This window comes from Dasypus novemcinctus, chromosome 13 (assembly GCF_030445035.2).
Source record: "Dasypus novemcinctus isolate mDasNov1 chromosome 13, mDasNov1.1.hap2, whole genome shotgun sequence".
Classification (NCBI taxonomy): Eukaryota; Metazoa; Chordata; class Mammalia; order Cingulata; family Dasypodidae; genus Dasypus; species Dasypus novemcinctus.
The window spans coordinates 63054403-63082234 of record NC_080685.1 but is presented as its reverse complement, the minus strand read 5'-3'; the positions used below and the strand labels follow the sequence as shown (position 1 = coordinate 63082234).

Sequence of the window (27832 nt, the reverse complement as noted above, 5' to 3'; positions counted from 1 at the left end):
AACTGGGAACACCACCCACCTCCCTCCACTGAGGCGAACAGCCTTGGTAAATCTGAGGCCAACAGAGGGGGAAGGGACAAATTCCTCCCTGGGATGAGGGAGGGTGTGGCAGAGGGCTGAGTGTAGTTTCTCTTTGACAAATATAACCACCATAACTTGCTGATTTAGAAGAGCTAGTGGAAATTGAAGGATTCCTCTCCATGAAAGTTCTTTGACAAGGAGCGCCATTTGCTGGCCATCTGGGAAAATGAAGGAGGACAAGTTTGTCTCTCCCATTTCTTTCCCAGGCATTGTAGATCTAGTTGGGTCCCATTAGAGGCTCCTTGTCCCCATTTTGATTACTTAAACAGGGTAATATTAAAGTTTTAGAAAAATTAAACTAAAAATCAAAGAAGAGCTGTGAAATATACCACTAGGCGAGAGAGAAAATGGTGGAAAGAGCAAAATCACCAACATAATCAGATGCTTAGATATCAACAAAAGATAACAACTCATATTAACAGGAAGATATAGCCAAGGTGAAGGAAAAACCCAAGAATCTAGATGAGACACAGGATTTAAGACAATTAAGAAACAGAGAGCAAGCTTAAGCAATTGAGTGCCTGCTTCCCACATGGGAGGTCCTGGGTTTGGGTCCTGGTGCCACCTAAACAAACAAACAAAAAACCAACAAGCAAACAAACTAAAGAACCAACTCAGGGGAGCTGATGCGGCTCAGTGGTTGAGCGCTGGCTTCCCACATACAAGGTCCCAGGTTCAATTCCTGGCCCTGGTACCTCAAACAAACCAACAAACAAAAAAAGTAAATAAGGAAGTGGATGTAGTTCAGTGATTTAAGCACTTAAGGCGTCCTGGGTTCAATCCCTGGTACTGCTGAAAATTCACACCTCCTTCATCAATTTAAGAGATGAAGGAAAATATAACTCAAGAGATAAAGAAGGTTAAGATGACACTGTGTGATCATAAAGAACAAATTGAAAGACAGAAAAAAAAAAGTAACAGTGCTTATGGGAATTAAGGACTGGTATTCTACTATAGAATTATTGTGAGTCTAGCAATGGAAGAAATTATTATATCACTGATGTCAAGACAGTGGCCACAGGAGTTGCTGAAGGCAGGGAGAGGGGAAAAAGAGGTGTGATATGGGGACATTTTCAGGACTTGGAGTTGTTCTGAATGATATTGCAGGAACAGATGCAAGACAGTATGTATTCTACCATAACCCACTGAATTGGACTGGGAGAGAATGTAAACTACAGTGAACTATAATCCATGCTGTGTAGCAGTGCTCCAAAATGTATTCATCAAATGCAATGAATGTACCACAGTAATGAAAGAAGTTGTTGACATGGGAGGAGTGGGGGGTATGGGGAGTGGGGTGTATGGGAACCTCTTATATTTTTTAATGTAGCATTTTGTGTGATCTATGTATCTTTAAAAAAATAATTAAAAAAAAAAAACTTTAGAGGGAGCAGATAGACTCAAGCCATTGAGCGCCTGTTTCCCACATGGGAGGGCTTGGGTTAGATTCCTGGTGCCTCCTTGAAAAATCAAAATAACAACAAGCAAACAAATGAAAAAACCAACTCAGGGGAGCCAGTGTGGCTCAGTGATTGAGGACTGGCTTCCCACATACAAGGTCTTGGGTTCAATCCCTGACCACTGAACTTCAACAAAACAAAACAAAACAAAACAAAACAAAACAAAACATTAGAGGCATATATAGCAGCAGATTTGAAATCTTAGAAGAACAAATAAGTGATTTAAAAAACAGAACATTTGAACCTGAAAAGATAGGAGAACAGAGAAAAGAATGCAAAAAAATTGAACAGGGTCTCAGGAAATCAAATGACAACACATAACACAGAAACATACATGTTATAGGTGTCCCAGAAGGAGAAGAGAATGGCAAAGGGATAAAGAGAATATTTGAGGAAATACTGACTGAAAATTTTCCAACCCTTATGAAAGATAAGAATATCAATATTCAAGAAAGACAACACATCCCAAACAGAATAAATCTGAATTGAGAGCCACTATTCAAAATTCAAAAGTCAAAGATAGAGATAAGATTCTGAGAACAGAAAGAGAAAAGCAATGCAGTACTTACAAGGGAGCCTCACTAAGGCTGATCTCTCATCAGAAACCATGGAAATGAGAAGACAGCGGTATGATATATTTAAAGTATTGAAAGAGTAAAACTGCTAGCCCAAAATTTTTTATCTGGCAAAACAATCCTTCAGAAATGAAAGTTTAAAGTCTTTACAAAAACTGAGAAAGTATGTTATGAAGACACTGGATCTATAAGAAATATCAAATGGCATATTATAGCTAAAAGGAAAAGGCAAGGGTGAGAGCCCTTGAGAAGAGTGCATAAATAAAGATCATAAATAAGAGAAAATGAAAGGGTTAAAAGACAGACAATAGTAAGATTTGACAACAGAAAGCCAAGGAATAAAATGTATGAAGTAAGTAATGCCTTTACAGAAGTAACACTGAATGTTGATGGACTGAACTTCCCAATTAAAAGATATAGACTGATAGAATGGGTTAAAACAACAACACCAACAACAACAACAAAACGAGTCATCTACTTGTTTTCTACAAGAGACTTGTCTTACACACAAGGACATAACCAGGGTGAAAGTAAAAGATTGGAAAAAGATATTCCACTCAAAAAGCAATAAAAAAGAGTGGGTGTAGCAATACTAAATATTGGATAAAATAGATTTTAAGTGTAAAACTGTTGTAGGAAATGAGGAAGGTACTATATATTAATAAAAGGGAAAGTTCAGCAAGAAGAAATAACAATAATACATATTTATGCACCTAACAGAAATGCCCCAAAATACATGAGATACACACTGGCAAAACTGAAGGGAGAAATAGCTATCTCCATAAAAACATTCCACTCTCAGCATTAGATAGAACATCTGTACAGAGGATAAATAAGGAAACTGAGAGCTTGAATATACATTCTTCCAAAAGAGCAGAATATACGTTCTTCTCTAGTTCTCATGGATCTTTCTCACAGATAGACCATATGCTGGGACATAAGTCAGATTGCAATAAATTTAAAAACATTGAAATTACACAAAACACTGATCATAATGGAATAAAGTTAGAAATTAATAACAGGTGGAAAAAGACAAAATTCATAAATATATGGAGATGAAACAATAAACTCTTAAGTAGTCAGTGGGTCAAAGAACAAACTGCAGAGAAATCAGGAAATATCTCAAGACAAATGAAAATGAGAGCACAATTTATCTAAACTTTTGGGATACAACAAAGGCAGGGCTGAGAGGGAAATTTATAGCCCTCAACGCTTACATTAGAAAAGAAGAAAGAGCTAAAATTAAAGACCTAATTTGCATACCTGGAGGAACTAGAAAAAGTTATCAAAAACCTCCCTAAAATGAAAAGACAGAACTATTTGACTTACTGATGAATTCTACCAATCATTTAAAGACAATCTAACACCAATTTTGCTCAAACTCTTCCAAAAGTTGAACAGGAAGGAATGCTGCCAGATTCATTTTATGAAGTTGACATCACCCTAATACCAAAACCAAATAAAGACAATACAAAAAAAAATTATAGACCAATTTCTTTAATGAATATAGATGCAAAAATCCTCAACAAAATACTTGCTAACCAAAGACACATTTAAAAAGTTATACATAAAACAAAAAGCAATAAAAATAATATAAAATAAAATTATACACCATTATCACATGGGCTTTATCCCAGATATGCAAAGGTGGTTCAACATAAGAAAATCAATCAGTGTAATACACCATATTAATAAATTGAAGAAGAAAAATCACATGATCATTTCAATAGATGCAGAAAAGGAATTTGACAAAATACAACATCTTTTCTTGATAAAAACACTCCAAAAGATAGGAAACTAGCTCAACATGATAAAGTGCATACATGAAAAACCCACAGCTAACATTGCAGTCAATGGTGAAAAACTGAAAGATTTCCTACTGAGGCCAGGAACAAGACAAGGATGCCCACTCTCTCCACTATTATTCAATATGGTGCTAGAAGTTCTAGCTAAAGCAATTAGGCAAGAAAAGGAAATAAAGGGCACTCAAATAGGAAAAGAAGCAATAAAACTTTTGCTATTGGCTGATAAAATGATCTTATACTTAGAAAATCCTGAAAAATTGGCAACAAAATGATCAGAACTTATAGACAGTTTCAGCAAAGTGAGGAGATACAAAGTTAATAAGCAAAAATCAACAGCATATCTATAAATTACTAATGAGTAATTGGAGAAGGAAGTGAAAAACTATTCCATTCACAATTATTCAGAAAACTGTAAAACCTTGCTAAAAGAAACCAAGGATGATCTAAACACATAGAAGGATATTTGTGTTCATGGGTTAGAAGACTAAATATCATTAAGAAGTCAATTCGGGAAGCGGTGTTGGCCCAATGGATAGGGCGTCTGTCTACCACATGGGAGGTCCATGGTTCAAACCCCAGGCCTCCTTGACCCATGTGGAGCTGGCCCATGTGCAGTGCTGGTGCTCTCAAGGAGTGCCATGCCACGCAGGGATGTCCTCTGCATAGGGGAGCCCCACATGCAAGGAGTGTGCCCTGCAAGGAGAGCCGCACAGTGGGAAAGAAAGTACAACCTGTCCAAGAATGGAGCTGCACACACGGAGAGCTGACACAATAAGATGATGCAACAAAAAGAAACACAGATTCCCAGTGCCGCTGATAAGGATAGAAGCGGTCACAGAAGAACACACAGTGAGTAGACACAAGCAGACAACTGGGGAGGGGGGGAAGGGGAGAGAAATAAATTAAAAAAAAAATCTTAAAAAAAAAAAGAAGTCAATTCCACCCAATACAATCTACATATTTATTGCAACTCTGATAAAAATTCCAATATCCTTCATGAAGAATTGGAAAGGCCAATTATAAATTTATTTGGAAGGGTAAAGGGCCCTGAATAGAGAGAAATGTCTTTAAAAGAAGAACAAAGTTGGAGGACTCTCAGTTCCTTATTTTAAATCATATTACTTAGCTACAGTGGTAAAAGCAGCATGGTACTGGCATAAAGACAGACAGATTGAAAAATGGAATGGAATAAAAAACTCAGAAATGGATACGTCTATCATCAAGTGATTTTTGACAAGCCTGTGATGCCTACCCAGCTGGACCAAAATAGTCTATTCAATAGATGGTGATTGGAAAATTGGTATCTGTTTCTAAAAGAAAGAAAGAGGACCCCTATCTCACACCTTATACAAGAATTAATTAAAAATGGATCAAGGACTTAAATATAAAAACTAGAACCTTAAAACTTCTAGAAGAAAATGTAGGGAGGCATCTTCAAGATCTTGTGGTAGATGGTGGTTTCTTGGACCTTATACCCAAAGCACGAGCAATGAAAGGAAAAATACATAAATTAAACACTTCTGTATTTTAAATGATTTTGCTAAGAAGATGAAAAGACAACTCAAAGGGGAAAAAAAACTTTGGGAACCATAAATCTGATAAAAGATTGATCTCTACTTTATATAAAATGATCACACAACTTAATTACAAAATGACAAGCAGCCTACTTTTAAAATGGGCAAAATAACTGAATAGATATTTTTCTGAAGTGGAAATACAAATGACCTAAAGACACATGAAAACATGTTCAATACCACTAGCTATTAGGAAACTGCAGATCAAAACTACGAGATATAATATCACTACTTACAGAATTGTCATTATTAGAAAACAGAAAACTACAAGTGCTGGAAAAGATGTGGAGAAATTGGAACACTCCTTCACTCTTGTTGGGAGTGTAAAATAGTGCACAATAGTAGAAAATGATTTGGCAGTTCCTCAAAAAACTAAACACAGAACTGCCATATGATCCAGCAATCCTGCTACTAGGAATACATTCAGAAGAACTGAAAAGCAAGGAACTGAACAGATATTTGCTCACCGGTGTTCATAGCGGCATTATTCACAATTGCTAAAAGATGGAAATAACCTAAGTGTCCATCAACCAATGAATGGATAAACAAGATGAGGTATATTCATATGATAGAATACTATTCAACTGTAAGAAGAAATAATTGGGAGATCATATGACAACATGGAGGAAACTTGAGGATATTATGTTGAGTGAAATAAGCCAGACACAAAAGGATGAATATTGTATGGTCTCACTAATATGAACTAAATACAATGAATAGACTTATGGAGTTAGATTATGAAGTGTAGGTTGGTGGGAGACAAAATGTGGGATGAGAAGAGGGAGATGATTCTGGATGTATGTAGAATGTTTAATAAAGTCAAATGTAAATACATGATAATGGATGGACTTGATGGTAACGCATTATAATGAATGTAACAAACATGATTGATTTGTGGATGGGATTGTGGCTAAAACAAGTAGTCTAAGGAGATTAATATTAGTTGGAGGACAGCTGAAGGTTAATATAGGGAATGTATAACAATGATCTTGGTGATAGATGAAGATTGTAGTTAATACAAGTATAGGAATGTTCAATAGAACATAGTGTTAAGAATGTGGTGATACATGGAAAAAATAAAAGTAATTTATGGACGAAGTTAACATCATTGTAATGTTTTTGTAGCAAAAGCAAAAAATGTACGATATTAATGCTAAAGGTAAAAAAGCATATGGGGTTTGGTTTTGTGAGATATGAATATGATTAAGCATTTTTCTTTTCTTCATTTTTTCATTAATAAGAAGACCTTGACAATGTTATCTATTAATAACTGATCTATGTTCATCTGTGTATCTTTCTGAACACTGGAGGAACAATTGAGTTAGTAGTTGTAATTAGATGAGATAAAGAAGCCTGGGAAGAAGTTTTAGGAGTAATCATTCCCTAACTTGTTGAGCTGCCTTTTTCTGTTATTTTAGTGTTTTGAACTTGAAATAAAGTTTTAAAAAATGTGAATACTACTCTCTCTCTAAGTAGATCACAGCTATTTTTCAGGATTTCCTTACAATCTGCTGGAATTCCACCTTCCCACATCCCTCTCCCTATTTCTACAACATTATTGTGGACCCAAATTGTGTTGCTGAATTGGCTAACTAAAATGTCTTATGATTACTTCTGAAGCCTTGCATTGAGAAAGTGGTAGAGGTGTCAGTGTGAGTGAAGATCACCCAAAAGAATTGTTATTCATTACAGCAGTCTCTTTCCCTTCTTTCCCACCTCTCTCCCTCCCTCCCTCCCTCCCTCCCTCCTTTCCTTCCTTTTTTATATCTGGCTTGCTGGCATCACCATCTGCCCAACCACCCAAGCCTATTACTCTTGACTCTTTCCTCCCTTTCAGTCACTTCCTCTCCCCACCTTCAAATTGTGACAAAGTCCTAGATTTCATTCTGTTAAAAATCTCGATATGTCTCCTACTTTCAACCTTTTCCCTTTACACTGCCATCATCTCTCACTTTGACAAGTGATGACTGAAACAATTTCCTATGCAGTCTCCCTGCCTCCAGAATGGTGACCATCCATCTCAACCACTTTGTCAAACCTCTGCAGAAATAATCCTTCTCAAATGATCATGTAACCATTTACTTGAAATGACTCCTTATCTCCTACAGGAAGATGTTCAGACTCCTAAGCACAGGCTGCCTGCTCTGTGTAGCCTTATTTTTTCTTTACCTCTCACAGCTTTTTCTTCAGCCTTACTGAGTTACCCAGTTTCCCCCAAAGTGTCACAGGATTGCATTTCTTGGTGCCTTTACTTACTCTGTTCTGTCTGTCTTTCTCCCTTTGTTTCTCTTGCCACTCCAAGCCCCAATCTTTTAAACCCCACTTCTTTAACCACCCTTCCCTCCTCATCCCCTGCATTGTGAAATGCCTACTCTTCTTACAGGGCTCAGCTCATGTCACCTCTTTAATGAAGCCTTTTCTCCCTCTTCCAATTAGGAGTCATCTTTCCCTCCTATGTTTAATTCGAAATTAAACCAGGAGTTTGAGGATAGGGATGGTACTGTTAAGTCTGCATCACCAGCACAAAGCACTCTGACTGGCACAGGGCAACCACCTGCTAAGTGTTTGTGGGATGAGACATGTAGGACACCAATAAAGGGCACGGAGGCAAGCAGTCGAGTGCTTTTTGTCCACTTGTCTGAAATTTCACCTTTTCATAGTAGGCGTTCCCATAGGAAAGCTCACACTGAGCTAAGCCACACTTTAGAAGACACGAGCATTGAAATGTAACCAAAGATTTAAATCAGGAAAGATGCAGATTTAGTCTAGGTTTGGGTTTAAGAATATTCTGATGTTTGAAATTTCTGTTAGTTGCATAGGTTTAACAGTTCAACAATTGTTTTGTGCCAGATATCTAGTAAGGGGAGCAGAACGAATAGTCCACGGTCCTTGTCTTTCAGGAACTCACAATCGGTCACATCACAGTGCACACACTCATGTGCACACACATATGCACACCCCACAAGACAGATACAAAGTGCCAAGGGGCATAGAGGCAGGGAAAAATAAGTTCTGATTGGGAGAACCTAGGAATTCCTTAAGGAGAATAGCATTTAAGTAGAAATATAAGAAGGGTAACAGTTTGGCAGATGGAATATGAGGAAGGGATTAAAGGCAGAGCAACCAGCCCAAGGAGAGGGGCAGAGGTGGGGGGACGTGAGGTAGGCTCAGTGGGTAGAGCTACTGTTGCCAAAAAATTGGGTACCAGCAGAGTGTGATGGAGGCAAAGGCAATTAAGGAGGCTGAGATTTGGGGTTTGGTTATGTCAATAAAGGGAATCTCCTGGAGATTTTAGAGGAGGTTCTGGCTCATATTTATTTTCTCAATTTGGTTGAAATAGTTTTTATTTGATAGTAAATTTAGTAAAAAATAAAAATACTCTTGGCTTTCAGCTCAATGAGATTCGACATTCAGGTTTTGATGAAATGTTTGGCTATACGTCTGAGAATACTTACCGGGAGAGAAAGAAATGTGTTGAAAAAGTCTGCGAAGATTTCATCCTCTAGCAGAATTATAAGATTTGTAGAACCGATTATATCTAGAAGGGGAGGAAAAAAACCTCATGAATCAGGATTGCATTCAGTATGAGAAAATGAAGCTCTTCAATGAATCATTTCGTATGGTCAAATCTCGGCATGATGCTGGCTTTCAGGGTCATCTAGCTCAATTTCTCCCCCTCTTCAGGACTCCTCTATGCAAACTCACTTTGTTTAAATACTTCTGGTCATGGGGAGCTCACAGACGCACAGGGCTACCCAGTCTATTTATGAAGCAATGGAATGGTTAGAAAGATTTTTTTTCCCACGGTGAACAGCATCCTTTACCTTCTTCCTATTTGTCATAATTCTGTGCTCTGCAGCCTGACAGAATGCACCTAAGTGCTTTTAAATGGGACAGTGCTTCCATTCATAAAGCCATCCTCTGCTTCCTTTCAACCCCTCTCCACTAGTCACTAGGCAGCTCTTCAACCATTCTGTCCACGGCCTCATTCCCATTCTGGTTTTCTCCTGTTGGTTGGAGGGGCACCCAAAGCTGAAGCCCTCCAAGTGCTTCCCAGGGTCAGAGCATAATAGAGCAATTGCCTACACCACATGTTACATCAGCTTTGCATGAAATGGGTTTAGCCATAGGGGCTTTCACATTACACAGCTTTTTGAATACTGATTTGGTCATGCGGCATGTTCACTAGTCCTCTCAGGTTTGCTCATTGTACCGCCCAAGTTTGTCCAAAGAGATAAATGTTGAATGTCCTAAAGCTAAGCATACAGCTGGCAGGTGGACTAGGAAATTCCTCTCTCTAAATTTACTCTAGCCCACTGCCTATGCTCCTTAGAGCACTACGTTCAGCTAGTGGATAACAAACTGTTCCATCAATGACCCAGCATTTCCCCATCTTACTGAAGCTAATAATAAAAGGCTGTATTCCCAATCTCAGTTCATGCAAACATCACCCACCAAATTGTCTAAACCAGAAACTGGAGAATTGGTTTTGATTCCTCCTTCCCTCCACCGCATGCAATGAAGGAGCATGTTGTATGGTTTCTTCCACATTTCTCTGGAATCTGTCCTCTCCTCTCCATCTATAAAATCACTCTCTTATTTCAGGCCCCTATCATCTCTCACCCGCTATTGCATCCGTTTTTAAATGGTTTTTTCTCCAGTCTCTTCCATTTCCCAGGACCCTCAATCTGCTCATACTATGATTGCTAAAATCCTTAAAAAACTCCTTAATGTCCTACAAGCTAAAGTCATTCTTCTTAGTACAGCATATGAGGCCTCACCAAGCTGGGTTTTGGGTTCCTTCTCAGCCTCATCTCCTGCCCCTTCACTCCATCCCTGTGCTGCCTCCTGTTTACCAGCCAAATCAAGGCATTGTTATTTACTGCACTTGCTGTGGTCTCTCACTTCAAACCACCATGATTTTGTTCCCACCTGAACCCCATTACCTGAAATGTCCTCCCCAATCCTAGTCTGCTTTACAAATTACTAGTTATTCATTAGAAATTAGTTTATGTATAATTTTCTTGATAAAGCACCCCACAATGGTAGAATTGATCACTACTTCCTATAGGATCATGTACTTCTGTTATTATAATTAACAAATTAGTTTGCTTTTATCCATGAATATATCTGTCTTTATCACTAGACTAAGCTCTTTGAGAAGAGGGGCATTCTCTCTTCATCTTTCTCTAGGCACTAACAGTGATTGTGCAATGTCTAAGTTCTGTAAATGTTGACTGAATTGTTCAATGAATTATTGTTATTTCAAAAGACTATCTTCAATCCTTTTTTGCCTTTCACAGAGCATAGCATGAATTTGTTGAATGACTACGTTATTTGAATACAGGCAAGTTGGGTTTGGCAGGAGTTTCTCAAATGATGTTTTCCATAGCTGCCCACACTGCTGGTGACAAGGGACTTAACTGTGAAAGTCCCTGCCATTGACAAGACAATCTCGATGAGCTTTGAGTTTCCTTAATGGGTATAAGGCTCTCCATGTACTTCCCTTCCCCCATTTTACCATTTCTTCACTTCTGTTCTTCCATTTTCACCTGTTCTAATTTCGGACTTCCTAATAATCTGGGAAGGCTTTTAGCTCTCATTGCACACAACAATGATATTGACTTGAGCACAAAAGAAATCAGTGGATAACCCCAAACCTTGTGCTGGTCTTCTCCTTGGATAAAGTAGGGCACACAATAAACTAATTGGCATGTCAATTCCTCTGTCCTGATTTAGTTGACTTAGGAATGCAGCTCTGCCTACCCCCAAAGATCTAGAGGCAGAAGGCAGGAGCGGCAAGAAAAGAGAAGGAAAACAAAGGGTATGAATAACATAAAAACCACATATGATGCCCCTGAGAGACTCAGGCCTATTAATGATCGGGAAAGTGGGTGGTTTGCCTTGTTGGGGGACTCAAGAAGCCACCACTGAAAGAAAACACCATTCATTCAGAGACTCACCAGCGTTGCTCATGTTGCTATGCTCTTCCTGCCACTGTGATTAGGAGCAGAATTAGCCTGCAGTCAACAGAACCTCAACACTTTTGAATGCACAATGACACCTCCTCCAAGAGATTCCAGATTCCATCAGGCAGTGACCTACTTATCTCTGATGCAGACTGCAGTCTTTGTTACCTGATCTCCTGGCTCCCCTTGAACTTATCAGCCTCTTCCTATACTAAGGCCTTTGGTCTGTACTATTTTGTGTACATTGACAGGTTCTTTATAGCTATGAGGTCCTGGGTTTAGGTTCTGTCTCTTTAACTTAATGGTATGCTTCAGGGGAGCAGGAATCTGTGAAGTTTTTTTTAATGAGTCCTTTTGATCTAATACCCTCTAGAGAATTTAGAAAGTACTCAATGAATGTCTAATGACTTGTCTCTCACATAAGCTGAAAAAATCAACCAATATCCAAGTTTTGTTTTCTATTCCCTCTCCTTCTCAATTCATGCTGAATGGCTATGGATTACTTTATTATTCATTGGCTTTGTGGAGACATAGAACATCTGTTGAATGCTTCCATGATAGATAAGCTAAACTGGATGTTTTGTAATTTTTCTCGTTCAATCCCTCAGCCCTGCAAAACAGATTATCATCACCCTCTTTTCATTGAAAATTACGAAGTGGCAACCCTGAGATTTGACCCTGGCCTCTGATTTAAAAATCTATGGTTTTTCAAATATTCTAGTGTTTCTAATATGCCTGTAAATGAAATCTCCTTTTCACCTCATAAGTTTAACATTCTTAAAAGTAACTCCCTAGGACCTTTCTATTTTTGGGTGAATTATTGTTTAAGTACTAGAGGGACTGTCTCCATCCCTGACCCTAGCAGAAGGACAAGATTCAGAAAATCAGAATTGCCACCCAGAATTTTTCATCTTGAAGGGTGACCCAAAGACTCAGGGACAATTAGAGATTATGCATGGTGGTGCCAGTGGCAACACATGCTCAATAGCAGTGGTGCCAGCAGTAGTGGCACAAATGCCCAGTTAGACTGGCCAGAAATGCTGGAAGATGCTGTAGTTGAAAATTGGCTTTCTGACTTCAATGGGAGTTGGTGTTAACCATCAAAGACAAAGTGTGTGATTATCATTATAGGCAGCTAAGCCAGTGTGATCCAACCCACAGAGTCTTCATGCCTCTTAAATAAAAAGAAAGCATGTTGCAATATTTTTTGCAAGTATTTGCTCTGAATCTTCTTCCTAGTCTTTGCCAAATGGACCTCCTAACATTTCTAGGCATGCTAACTACACACTGGGGGAAAGGAGATGCCCAGAGCTTTGGGAAATCACTGGACTCTGAGTCTGAGCTAGCACACAGCTAATAAGTATGAGAGCTGATATTTGAATTCAGGACTATCTAATTCAAAACCAATATTTCCTATATTTGCCTGATGATGATAATCATCTGCAGCACTTGTAAGATATACAGACTCCTAAGCCCACCTCAACATTTCTAAATCAGAATTGCCAGGGAAAGGACCTGGGAATTTATATGTTTAACAAGCACCCCAGGTGATTCTTATTACCATGCAAGTGTGGGAGACATTTGGCATGCTTTCCTTTTGTGTCCTGGAAGAGTCAGGAATCTAACCTGCATGTACTTTAAGCCTCTGGCTTTTCATTGTCATTGTTGGAGTGACCCCCATTTCATTGCTTTTTGTTTGTTTTTCATTTTTTTAAAAAAAGAAACTTTAGATTACATAAATGTTACATAAAAAATATAGGGGATTCCCATATACCCCACCCCTTTCCCTCTCACACTTTCCCACATTAGCAACATCTCTCATTAGTATGGTACATTTGCAATTGATGAACACATATTGAAGGATTGCTACTAACCATGAACTATAGTTTATGTTATAGTTTATATCCTGCCTCACACAAATTCATAGGTTATGAAAAAATGTATAATGGTGTGTATACATCAATGCATTGTCATTCAGGACAATTCCAATGTCTCAAAAATGCTCCCACATTACTCCTATTATTACTGCTCCCTCCCCTCAGAACCTCTGGTGGCAAACATTGGAAACACTAAATGGAGAAATAAATGCCTCTACAATTACAGTGGGGGACTTTAATACACCATTATCACCATTAGACAGAACATATTGGCAGAGGGTCAATAAAGAAATAGACCTTGAACAATACACTAGAGGATCTAGATCTAATAGACGTTTACAGAACATTATACCCAAATACAGTGGGATATATATTCTTCTCAAGCACACATGGTTCATTCTCCAGGATAGAGCACATGCTAGGCCACAGAACAACTCTCAACAAACTCAGAAAGACTGAAATTTTATAAAGTAATTTCTCTGACTACAATGGAATGAAGCTGGAAATCAGTAAGGAGAAGAAAAACAGATTACGCACAAAGATATGGAAGCTAAACAACACACTCTTAGACAATCGGTGGGTCAAGGAAGAAAATCCAAAAGAAATCAGTAAGTACCTTGAAATGAATGAAAATGAGAACACAATATATCAAAACCTATGGGATGCAGCAAAAGCAGTGCAAAGAGGGACATTTATAGCCATAAATGCATGTATTAAAAATGATGAAAGAGTTTTAATCAAAGCCTAACTGCACACCTGGAGGAATTAGATAAAAGAAAAACAAAATAATCCCAAAGCAAGTAGAAAGAAGAAAATAACAAAGAGTAGAGCAGAGCTAAATGAAATTGAAAATAAGAAAACACTAGAAAAATTTAACAAAATCAAAATCTGGTTCTTTGAGAAGATTAATACAATTGACAAACTCTTAGCTAGGACTAAGAAAGAATAAAAGAGAAAATGCAAATACATAAAATAAGAATTAGGAAAGGGATTTCACCATTACTATTTCATTGTTAATGGCACCAATAGTCTCTATGAACTGTGGGGAAGATAGTGGGGCAGTAATAAGTACTTTAGAATGTTTTCACACAGTTTGATTGAAAGGCAGTCTGAAATCCTACCATCTCAAGGAAAGTGGATACACATTAGTGTATGCTGTTCTTTTAAGAAGAGACCCTGGCTCTATTTCTTTTATCCAGGTTGTGATAGACCTTTTCCAGTGGAGAATATAGTCCAAGGAATAAAATGAGCTTATAGAACTGTCCCAAGCTTCACTCTAAATTCTCTTAAGATGTGTGTGTGGGGAGAGGACATAGCAAGATGGCATCAGATTAAGTGCACCCACATTATCTTTCCTACAAAAAAAAAAATGGCTGAGTGAGGACAAAATTCTGTCTGAGTGAGCTGTTTTGGAAACCCACCATATCAGGACATTGATCTGGAGAAAACACAGCAAAAAGGGTGAATGCTTAAGGGAACTTACACTACAACAAGGAAATAGAATGAGAAGAATAAAGTGTCAAAGAGAAAAATTAACACACACACACACACAAACAGCAATTAAATAAAACCCTAGACTAGATGGAGAAGCTCATCAACTAAACAAACCCATCAAGATGAAATGATGACCAGACAGCAACAAAAAATTACAAACCATATCAATAATCAGGAAGGCATGACACAGTCCAGTGAACAAACTAAAAACCAGAAAGAGGAGCAGAACATCGAACAACTAATCAAAGCTGTCCAAACAAATATCATGGACCAAAGAATGAAGTGAAGGAAGAGATTAAGGATATTAAGGAAATAACTTGGAAAGCCTACTGAAGAAATTGTAAACATACACTAAAAGATAATGGATATGATGGTGATAAATGGCACAATCCAAGAAACCAAAATATACTCTCAGCAAACAACAGCAGATTTGAACAGGCAGAGGAAAGAATTAGTGATGTGGAAGACAGTACATCTGAAAGCAAACAAATAGTCGAATTGATAGAGTAAAAGTTAGAAAAAAATCCAGGAGGGACTTAGGGATTTGAATGACAACATAAAATGCACAAGCATATGCATTATAGGCATCCCAGAAGGAGAAGAGAAGGGAAAGGGGACAGAAAGGGTGTTGGAGGAAATAATGGCTGAAAACTTCCCAAACTTATTGAGGGAGATGGATGTACATGTTCAGGAAGCATAGTGCACCCCAAACAGTATAAATCTCAACATACTTACCCCAAGATGTGTACTTGTCAAATTATCCAATGCTCAAAACAAAGAGAAAATACTGAAGACAAGAGAAAAGAATCATCACATACAAGGGAAGCTCAATAAGATTAAGTGCTGAAACATGGAAGCAAGAAGACAGTGGTATGACATAGTCAAGGTACTAAAAGAAAAAAAATTCCAGTCAAGAATATTCTATCCAGCAAAGTTGGCACTCAAAAATGATAGAGTTTTCAAAATATTCACAGATAAACAGAAACTAAGAGAGTATGCCAATAAGAAATCTGTCCTTCAAGAAATATGAAAGGGAGTTCTGCAGGTTGAAAGAAAAAAAACAGGGGAGACAGAGTTGGAGGAGAGTGAAGAACACCAAAAAGAAAAAAAGAAAAAGAAAAACAACATATGACAAACACAAATCCAAAGAAAATATGGCTAATGTAAGTAATTCCTTGAGAGTAATAACACTGAATGTAAATGGATTAAATTCATCAGTTGAGAGACACACATTGGCAAAATGGATAAGGAAATATGACCCATCTATATGTTGTCTAGAAGAAACCCACCTTAGACTCAGGGATTCCAGGAGGCTGAAAGAGAATGGCTGGAAAACAATCTTAAAAGCAAACAATAACCAAAAAAGGGAAGGAGTACTTATACTAATATCAGACAAAATAGACTTTGAATGCAAAACTATTGTGAGAGAGAAAGATGGATGTTATATATTAGTAAAAGGAGTAATCTTTCAAGAAGAAAGAAAAATTATAAACATTTATGCACCTAACCAGGCTGCCTCAAAATACATGAGGCAGACATTGGAAAAACTAAGTGGAGGAATAGATGCCTCTACAATTATAGTGGGGGACTTTAATACACCATTAGACAGAACATCTCAACAGAGAATCAATAAAGAAAGACTTTGAATACTATATTAGAAGATCTGAACCTAATAGACAAATAAAGAATACTACACTCAAACACAGAAGGGTATACAGTCTTCTCAAGTGCACATGGATCGTTCTCCATGATAGACCAAATTCTAGGCCACAGAGAAAGTCTCAATGAATTCAGGAAGATTGAAATCATACAAAATAATTTCTCTGAACACAATGGAATGTTCTGGTATTTTGCACCAGCACCCCTTTGGCTGACTAATACACTAATCCCAAAGGAAGAAGACAGAGAGAAATAACAAAGATCAGAGCAGAACTAAATGAAATAGAAAATAAGAAAGCACTAGAAAAATAAACAAAACCAAAAGCTGGTTCTTTGAGAAGATAATAAAATTAACAAACTCTTAGCTAGACCAACAAAGAAAAAAAAGAGAAAAGTTGCAAATATATACAATAAGAAATGAGAAATGGAATATCACCGATGACCCCACAGAATTAAAGAGTATCTTAAGAGGATACTTTGAAAAACTATATGCCAACAAGAAGGACAATTTAGAGGAAATGGACATATTCCTAGAAATACATAAGTGGCCTACATTGATGAAAGAAGAAATTGATGATCTCAACAAACCAATCACAAGTAAAGAGATAGAAACAGTCATTAAAAACTTGCCAACTAAGAGGAGTCTCAGGCCAGATGGATTCACAGGTGAATTCTAACAAACATTCTGGAAAGAACTAACACCAATCTTGCTTAAAGTCTTCCAAAAAATTGAAACAGAAGCAACATTGCCTAACTCATTCTATGATGCCAGCATTACCCTAATACCAAAGCCAAACAAAGACACCACAAGAAAGGAAAACTATAGACCAATCTCTCTAATGAACCTAGATGCTAAAATTCTCAACAAAATACTTTCTAATCATATTCAACAACACATCAAATGAATTATACACCATGACCAAATGGGTTTCATCCCTGGTATGCAAGGATGGTTCAACAAAAGGAAATCAATCAACATAGTACACCACATGAACAGGTTGAAAGAAAAAAATTAATGATCATCTCTATAGATGCAGAAAAAGCATTCAACAAAATACAGCACCCTTTCCTGATAAAAGCACTGCAAAAGATAGGAATAAAAGGAAACTTTCTAAACACAATAAAGGGTATATATGAAAAACCCACAGCTAGCATCATGTACAATGGTGAAATCCTAAAAGCTTTCCCTCTAAATTGGGAACTAGACAAGTATGCCCACTAACACCCCTTTAACATTGTGTTTGAAGTACTTCCTCGAATGCAAGATATAAAAGGCACTAAGACTGGAATGAAAGAAGTCAAAATTTCACTATTCCCCAATGACATGATCCTTTACATAGAAAACCCTAAGAAATCTACAACAAAGTTTCTTGAACTTATAAATGAGTTCAGGAAAGTTGCAGGTTATGAGATCAATGTGCAAAAATCAGTAGCATTTTTGTACACCAATAATGAGTAATCTGAGGAGAAAATCAAGAAAAAATACATTTTACTATGGTAAAAAATAAAATCAAATACCTAGGAATTACTTTGACTAAAGATGTAAAAGACTTATATACAGAAAACTACACAACACTGTTAAAGAAAATCAAAGAAGACAAAAATAAATGGAAGAATATTCCCTGTTCATGGATAAGAAGAATAAATATCATTTAGGTGTCTATCCTACCCAAACTGGTCTACAGATTTAATGCAATACCAATAAAAATCAACACAGCATTTTTAAATGAACTGGAAAAACTAACTATGATTTTTATTTGGAAGGAAAAGAGGCCCCAAATGGCCAAAGACATATTGAAAAAGAAAAATGAAATAGGAGGAATCACACTACCTGACTCTAAAACATTCTACAAAGCTATAGTAGTCAAAACTGCATGGTTTTGGCACAAGGATAGACATACTGATCAATGGAACCAAACTGAAAGTTCTGATATAGATCCTTGCATATACAGTCATCCAATATTCGACAAGGTCACCAAGCCCACTCAACGGGGAGAAAAAGGCCTCTTCAACACATGGTGCTTAGAGAACTGGATATCCCTATGCAAAAGAATGAGTGAGGATTACCATCTCACACCTTATACAAAAATCAACTCAAGATGAATAAAAGCTCTAAATATGAGGCAAGACCATAAAGAGATTGGAAGACAATGTAAGGAATCATCTATAGGACCTTGTAATAGGAAATGGCTTCATGAGCTTCACACCCAAATCATGAGCAGCAAAAGAAAAAATAGATAAGTGAGACCTCCTCAAGATTTTGCACCTCAAAGGAGTTTGTCAAAAAAGTGAAAAAACAGCCTATTCAATGAGAGAAAATATTTGGTTACCATCTATCTGATAGGAACCTAATATCCAGCATGTATGAAGAAATCCTATATCTCAAAAATAAAAAGACAAACAACCTATTGAAAAAAAATGGGCAAGATATTTGAACAGACATTTTTCCTAAGAAGAAATACAAATGCTAAAAGCACATGAAAAGATGCCCAACATCACTAGCTATTAGGGAAATACAAATCAAAACTACAATGAGATACCATCTTACACCTGTTAGATTGGTGACTATTAAAAAAACATAGGACTACAAGTGTTGGAAAGGATGTGGAGGAATGGGAACCCTCATCAACTGCTGGTGGGAATGTAGAAGGATCCAGCCATGTGGAGGAGAGTTTGGCAGTTCCTCAAAAAACTAGCTCTAGATTTGCCATATGACCCAGTAATTCCACTGTGGGTAGGTACCCTGAAGAACTGAAAACAAGGACACGAACCATTATATACACACCAATGTTCATAGCAGCATTATTCACTATTGCCAAAAGTTGGAATCAACCCAAAAGCCCATCAACAGATAAATGAATAAACAAAATGTGGTATGTACATACAATGGAATACTTTTCAGCTGTAAGAAGGAATATGGTACTATCACATGGGATAACATGGGTGAATCTTGAGGACCTCATGTTGAGTGAAGCAAACCAGGCATTAAAGGACAAATACTACATGACCTCTCTGATGTGGATTAAGCAAATAAAGCTGTCTCAGAGAGCCAGAGGCAGGAAGATAGGCTTACAGCAAATATGGGGTGGGGGGATAGGGAGGTTGTGAGCCAATGCTCACATGGGCGAAATCTCTGGTAAAGTTGAGTTAAGTAGTTGGGTAGTAAAGGGATAAGATGAGAGTATAAGGATAGTATTAGGCTGGGCTTTGCAGGCCTGAGGGGGGCTAAGGTTGGGAGGATGGGTCAGATGGTCTGTGGAATTCGGGGAAGGGTTGGGGGGAGCAGGTGAACACAGGAGATTTTCAGGTACATGTTGACGGAAGCGGACATCGCTCAACTGATCGAGTGTCCACCTACCATATAGGAAATCCAGGGTTCGATCCCCAGGGCCTCCTGACTCATGTGGTGAGCTGGCCCATGTGCAGTGCTGCTGTGTACAAAGGGGTGCTGTGCCCCTACATGGGGGGTGCCCCACGTGCAAGGAGTGTGCCCCACAAGGAAAGCTGCCCCACATGAAAAAAGTGCAGCCAAGTGGCACCTCACACGCAGAGAGCTGATGCAGCAAGATGATGCAACAAAAAAGAGAGATGCTGCCAGATGCTGCCAGTACTGTCAGATAATGCAAATGGATGTAGAAGCAAACACAGCAAATGGACACAGAGAGCAGACAGTGGGGGGAAAGGGAGAGAAATAAATTTTTAAAAATCTTTTTAAAAATTAAAAAAAAAAAGAAACTATATTGTTGAGAAAACTCTTTTGAAAATATAATAAGAAAAGCTTACTGGTTTAAGGTGTTTGATGGGGTGCATCTGGCACAGGTTGCACCTGGGGCAGGTTTCTAGGGAGTGTGTGAGCTCTCATCTTGCCATATTGGGTTATATCAGTGGGTGGAGACACATACAATGTGCAGGAAAGTGTGGTACCCCCATCCTGGGGAGGCCTGATATTCTCAAACAGAGGAGAGGGTGTCTCTTGAGAACATGGTAGCTCCCAGTGGGGAAGGACAGACTAGAGTGTCAAAGCTTCAGCATAGTACATATCTATGAATCTTGTCCATCAAGCAGTGAAGCTTGGTTGTCACTGTGGGTCTTGAGGGGAGGGGGAGAGAGGAATAGAATAGATGGAAGAGGGGGTAACTTGGGGGCAATGGACGTGTGCCACATGATTGTGCAATGATGGATATAAGCCATGCTAAATTTCACCAAAAATTTATAAAAGTGTATAGTCTAAAATGTAAACCATAATGTAAGCCATAATGGAACCATGGTTAGTAGCTATATTTCAATATCTGTACAACAGCTGTAGTAAATATAACATCCACATGTAAAAAATTCATTGTTGGGGAAAGGGGAAAAGGATTTGATGTTGGGTATATGGGAGTCCCCTATACTGTATATGTGACTTTACTGTAATCTAAAAGGTTTTAGAGGACAAAATTAAAAATAAAAAAAATTAAAAAAGGGATACAGACACTGAGGAAGGAATGGAAGAGATTGCCTTGCCACTGTACATGCAGGGCAACACCTATTTCGTGAGGAAAGGCAAAACGTCAAAACAAAGTTTTATGATATTTTTCATTTTGTAATACCCCAATTTATTTTTTGTTTTATTTTAGTTTTTCTAAATTATTATGTATTCAATTGCTAATCTTTAAACTGGTCAATACTATTCCATTTTCTTACTAATTGAATTGGGCAATATATTAGGCTTCATTTTTGAAGAACTTTTGCATCACAGAGGGGTTCAATTATGGCAGGGAAGGAGCACTGTTGTGGGGTGTCATTGATTGGGGATGCATGGATGGGAGGGAGTTCTCCAGGGCATGCCTATAGGGCATATAGATATGTTCAGATATTTGTTGGATATTGTCATAGTGGCTAGAGTTACATATGAAAACTGAGGGAATGCTGAGTTTCCATGTGGAGGAGCTCTGTCACATTCCCCAATGGAACAGCAACAATCCCCCAAGTGCAAGGGCAAAGACCAGTGAAGAAGGATGGTCCAATGATGGATCCTTGATACTGATGACTATGCTTATGAGCCTGTGTGCTTGAAATTTCTACTAGGCCTAGAGCTGCAGTGTGCCTAAGAGTTACCTCCTGAGAGCCTCCATGTTGCTCAAATGTGGCCACTTTCTAAGCCAAATGCAGCATGTAAATGCATTACCTTCCTGCCAGCATGGAACATGACTCCTGGGGCTGAACCTCCCTGGCACCAAGGGATTACTTCCATCACCAGCTGGTGATGCAACTAGAAAAAGACCTTGAATAAAAGGGGGAAATGGTAAAGACAAGTGCGTTTAAGAAACTTAAAAATGAATAGGAGGGTTTGTGCTTATGCATGTCTCAGCAGGATCCCAGAGACAGCCAAGGTAGATACAATCCCAGCTAGTGGTGCTCCTGAGGGCTATGGAGACACCTAGGTTCTACTGTCATGGCAGATGACACTGGAAATTAGTACCTTGCTAGTGGGCCTTACTTTGGAATTTGTGCTCCTGAGTGTGATGGAGTTGGACTCAGATGTTACTTCTCTACACATGCCTCTTCTGTCACTTTTACTGAACCTGTGGGTGGTGCTGGGGTTGGTGTATGCTCAGAAGACTTGCCTATCTGGACTGTCCATGTGCCAGCTGGGCCCTGAGCCTCAGCAGAGTGGCAACACCTACTTTCCAGTTTATTGGACTTACCTAGGTTAGCTAACAAGGAGGTGAGGATGGTCAACCACTACACCAAGGAGCCAAGAGAGTGTACAACTGCAAGCAGGAGAATCCCATCCATCAACCATATGGGATCTAAGCCCCCTCTCAATTTAGAGGTGGATCGGGCATCACCATCCCAGGGTCCTCAGGGTGGAGGAATAAAATATGGATTAGTGTGGACTTACTGGTATTCTACTATAGAACTATTATGACTTTAGCAACGGAAGAAATTATATCATTGATGTGGAGACAGTGGCCATGGGAGTTGCTTAAGGCAGAGAGAGGGAAAAAGAGGTGTGATATGGGGGCATTTTCAGGACTTGGAGTCATCCTGAATGATATTGCAGGGACAAATGCAGGGCATTATATATCCTGCCATAACCCACTGAATGGACTGGAAGAGAGTAAACTACAATGTAAACTATAATCCATGCTGTGTAGCAGTGCTCCAAAATGTATTCATCAAATTCAATGAATGTGCCACACTAATGAAAGAAGTTGTTGACATGGGAGGAGTGGGGGGTATGGGGAGTGGGATATATGGGACCCTCTTATATTTTTTAATGTAACATTTTGTGTGATCTATGTATTTTAAATTTTAAAAAAGGTAATTAGAGAAAGGAAAAAAAAAGATGTGCTTGTTGTGTGTTACCCTGTTAATGAATGAGGCAATTGATAATTGACTGAAGAAATATGGTAGCCTAAAAATTCAGCTTGGGACACACAATAAAGAATCTCTTTTCAGCAAAATCATTTTTAAAAAACTTTATCTTGTCTTTACATACATACATATTTATATACATATAAAGTAAGTATAAAACTTTTAAAAAAGTAACAAATCAATTTTATTGAAACATATTATTAAAGCATAAATTCATCCAAAGTGTACAATCAATGGTATTTGGAATAATCACATAGTTGTGCACTTATCATTTCAATCACTATTAGAGCATTTTCATTATTTCAATAATAATAAACAAAAGACAGACAAACAGGAAAATTCTTCACCTCTCAATCTGTTCCCCCTGCTATATATAGTTGCTATTTCTAAATATTCTTGCACAGTTATTTATTTATTTATTAAGCTGTTTTACTGAGATATATTCATATATCATACAGTCTATCTGAAGTAGTATAACACTTTTTAAATGTAAGCCATACTTTATTCGCAATTCATTTTTTTTTGTACCTAAAATGTCCTTTATTGTTAATATTATTTGAGCTTTAATATTTTTACACCAAAACTGTGAAATGCCTAAAATCCAAAAAAATTAATTTTAAAAAGAATTTCACTACAGAAAATATATTTAATAAATTACAGCGAAAATCAAAGATCTGGGAGATCCAAAAAAGCAAGACAAGTGTAACTGCTCTTACAGAAAAAATCTAGAAATACTAAGGGAGCTACTCTTTTAAGCCAAATTTTCTGATTCCATTTATATCATATTTAATAAGCATAGCTAGCCAAGAAAGGTCAGTGGCCAGTAAAAGGTTTAATGTTTTAAAATGGAAGCAAATGTAGACTTATTTTGTACTACACAATCTTCTCATTTCAATAGTCCATTAAAATAGAGAATGAGAAAGATCATTAATAGAATTGTCACTCAACCTGAATTAATGTTAGACATTGAACTTAAGCATTTTATTGGTAGTGTTTTAAATCTGTATGAACAATTTCAAGTACTTGAGTAGCTGGTTCTTAAACTTTGCGGAAAACTCATGACAATCCCAAATGGTTGTTCAAATATTAACAAGGTGCTATAGTCTTAAAATAGGCTACTTTGAAAGAGTCTAATTACAGATGATCAAAGTTCAGAGTATCACAGCAAATGTATTACAGTTAACAGAACATTTATATACATGAGCCATATATCATGTTGAAGTAGTAATGAATATGAGGTGATCACTGTATATTTATTTCCAAAGCTTCAACAATCTGTGCAGCAGAAGGACGATCTTTAGGATCTTCATTTGTGCAGACAGAGAAGAGTTCAATTACTTTCTGGTACGATTTATCCAGTTCTTCCATATTAATAGGTGGCCTGGATCCCAAAGCTGCATAGTATGCTTCATCATCAAAGTCACTTTCATCAAAAGTTTTATCTTCATCATCATCATCATCATCTAAAAGATTAATGTGTGGAATAGATAAAGTCATCATTTCCCAGAGAGTAAGCCCAAAGGCAAATATATCTACTTTGTCAGTAATAATACCATTTTCCTCCAAAGCTTCCTTGGGTTTCCATGGCTCAGTGCCAATATAACAGGCCTCAGGATCAGTCACAGTCATATTTTCATCCAATGGTAGAGAAACTCCTACATCACAGATTTTAATTGTTTCAAATTCACCTTTAATTACAACATTAGAAGATTTTATATCTCCATGAAGCAGTTTCTTTTCTTGGTGCAGGTACTACAATGTTCGGATGATCAAGGCTTTTCAAAATCTTAGCTTCATCAGTTAGTCTCTTTTCATACATACTTTGATAATGATCATTACATTTAGAATTGATCTTTTTCACAGCCCAAGGAGAATGAGACAGGCCTCTTGGTGATCAGATTTCTTTTTTTCAGATAATTTGCTTGGTATCTTGAAATTATTTGTTCCTTCCATTGTAGTAACCACTAGAAGTCCAGAGCCGAGAGTCACAGCGGACAAGACGGTCTTGAAAACACAACGCCGAGTGACCTCTAAAAAGACCCCACGCAGCTAACTCAGCGCCCCGGAGCCAGCTCAACATCCGCAATTCATTATTAACAACAATCCTTTCAATTTCCAAAGTTCATTTCACTCAGGGCACAATAAGGTTTTTCAGACATTAGCTTCCTAACAATCCTGGGACTCCTAGGTTCTTTTAACCCTCTCGGGTAATATTGAAAAACTCTCTTCTCTCACTTTTGGTTAACTTACTAAGTTTTCTGGGGATGATGGTCTTTCATCTTAATATTCTTTTCCTTTCAAAAGAGGACAAGAGAAATGGAAGTGTTGTATAATGAGAAAGTCAAGTGCCTGACAGTTCCTAGCGACTTCGTTGTGAGGAACAGAATTCAAGTCTCTTGGAGTAAATGTTCTGAGTGGACAGAACATCCAGAAGATATTGCTAATTAAAATTACATCCAAAGTAAAAGATTACAAAACCCTTGGGAGCCGAGTTTAGCAATGCAAAGTTACTTTAGGGTGGGAGCGGATAGAGTGGTGCAGAGAGGGACAAATAGCACATGCTTAGAGCTTATTAAACAAATGGAAAGTTAGATAGCAAAAACACTTAAGTAGCTGCCACCTTTCCAGTCTGTTCTCTTGAACTGGCATTCTGTATGAATCATAGAAGAGTAAATTGTGGGGATGGATGTGGCTCAAGTAGTTGAGCACCTGCTTCTCATGTATGAGGTCCTGGATTCAATCCCCTGTACCACCTAAAAAAAAAAGAAACAGAAAAAAGAAAAGTTGATCATAATAGTTTGTAACTGGATGAACTCACTGAAAGGAAATGACGTAGAGGAGATGGTGTTCTATATAGTGTTTAAACACTGCCCAATTCATCTTTGTGTCTAGTATGTAGTAGGTACACAATGCTTGTTGAACTCCACTGATAAATGAATGTAAAGGCAATTTGGGAACTGTAAACCCTGTAAAAAAAAAATTAAGGTCTAAGGTCTGTGGATTATGGACTCAGGAAAGACACTGAAAGGGAGAGAGGGAAAGAGAGAGAGACTGAGCAAATAACAATTGTTGTCCCAGGGTTAACTGATAAAAGCTCTAGATGTAATATTGACAGATCCCAGTTTTCTCTCGGGCCAATCTGTGCCTCCTGACAGACTTCCATGTTTGCTGTCACTAGTGGTTGGTTTCATAAGGCAAAAGATACAAGCAGAAAAGTTTATACCTTATCCCCAGTTGCTGCCATCTTTGTCAAGGAAATAGATTTAAATACCAAGATTTCAAAATGGTGGTAGATGCAATATATACAATTTTTAAAAGACAAAGTGAGTGCAGTTGCAGCCTGAGTTATGGGTTCAAAACACTATTATTATTAGGTATTGGTGTAGCTGTATGGAAAAAATAAAAACTTAAGGCCTAAAGAAATAACCTGTTTAAATAATGGGTCATTTCAAAGAAAGATACCAAGTTATAAAAAGTAGAAGCTTTTGCATTTGGTGATTAATTCCTAACCAAGATTTAAAAATACGTCAACAGATATGTCATGTCTATACCAAGGACACTACCTTGGCAGCTGTAGGGCTTGTCTTGGAAGGCTCATATAGTCATATATTCTTTGGCCTATGATATGTGTTAGAGTCCTGAGTTTTGGACAAAGAAGTCTTGATTAGTTGGAAGGAGTAATTTCATTCCTTTTTGTTAGGTGGGTACATTTAGAACCCAAGTATATAAAGAAGCAATTTTTCTTTTTAGGCTTAAAGCATATAAATATAGAGATTTATGTTATTTCATATATACTGTTTACTTTTTAAAATACGACGTTTATAAGTATTTTAATTTTTATTTTAAAAGTTTGACATTTCATATACAAGAGTTGTTTACGTTCTTAGAGTTTTCTTTGTTTGATTTCTAAGACTTTGTTCGATTTCTAAGACTACCTTGTTAGGTTTTTGAAATATTTTTTTAAAATCCACTATTTTAAATTCATTATTTGAAATGCATAAGGAATTTTGATTAGTTAAATATGGAAATGTTTAGGAGCACTTGATTTATCTAATGTATGTGTTTATTGAAAAAGCAATAAAGAAAAAAATGAAAGCGATTTAAAATTTGTAAATCTGTATGTCAAGTTTAAAAGCTTAGTGATTAGTTTATTAAATACATGCCTTAATAAATTAAAAATTGATCATAATACAAGCAATTGTAATCATTTCTTTCAGGGTGCAATGTTCCCTCTCAACTAGTAAGAACCCATTAATAATTTTCTGCCCTAAACTGAAAAGCAAATCATCAAATTATCCATAAAATAATTTTATACAGCTTCTCCTAAGCCACCCCTCCTCAGACGTAGGAACTCAGTTATTCTCTCCTGTACCATGAAATCCCCTTCCCTGGAACTGCACTCAGTGTGAGGTTGCTTTCTTCAGTGTCCCCATATAGGAATGTACAAGACCTCAGAACGCCTGCCCTGCATGCCTCTAACGAACCCCTACTTATCCTTCAAAACCAGGGCCAGAATTAAATCATTTCATTTGAGCAGCTTCTGTGCCATCACACATTACTCATTCACCATTTATTGCAAGCCTATTTTGTGGTAGACTAAACTAGGGTGTTTTGATTATTTTTACAGACTTGCTCAGATGCAACCATTTTAATTCAACCGGCGTGTTGACACTGCTGTGTTTTTTATATGCACACACAAACATGTATCTTTATATCTATATCCATATATAGATTTAATTCTTTCATGTCCACATACCTAAGTTTAATAGGAAACAAACATACCTATATTATGTTTACTGCATGCTTGGGCAACCTTTTTTAGTTTATGTAGTTTTCCTGCTCATCTCTGGGCCCCTCCTTTACTTCTTGTAAGTTGATGGTTCAATACCAAATGAAACCTAGAGACCTTTCAGCGCTAATGTAAAGATGGTGCCCTCTGGTGGAGTACACTAAAATTATACCTCTCTCCCCAAATCTC

General features: G+C 37.5%; 1 protein-coding gene and 1 pseudogene across 1 annotated transcript in view; both read right to left on the bottom strand.

The window, feature by feature from the left end:
• The window catches only part of RGSL1 (regulator of G protein signaling like 1), a 103757-nt gene extending 92286 nt beyond the window's left edge, over positions 1-11471 (bottom strand). Inside the window, exons 1-2 of the mRNA XM_058309318.1 lie at positions 11459-11471; positions 8951-9033 (exon numbers count right to left, since the gene is read on the bottom strand). Coding sequence (XP_058165301.1) covers positions 8951-9033; positions 11459-11471 — 96 coding nt within the window. The remainder of the gene's footprint in view (positions 1-8950; positions 9034-11458) is intronic.
• Positions 11472-24095: 12624 nt separating this feature from the next.
• Positions 24096-24914, bottom strand: LOC101424853 (lymphokine-activated killer T-cell-originated protein kinase pseudogene; annotated as a pseudogene).
• Between the last annotated feature and the right edge of the window lie 2918 nt (positions 24915-27832).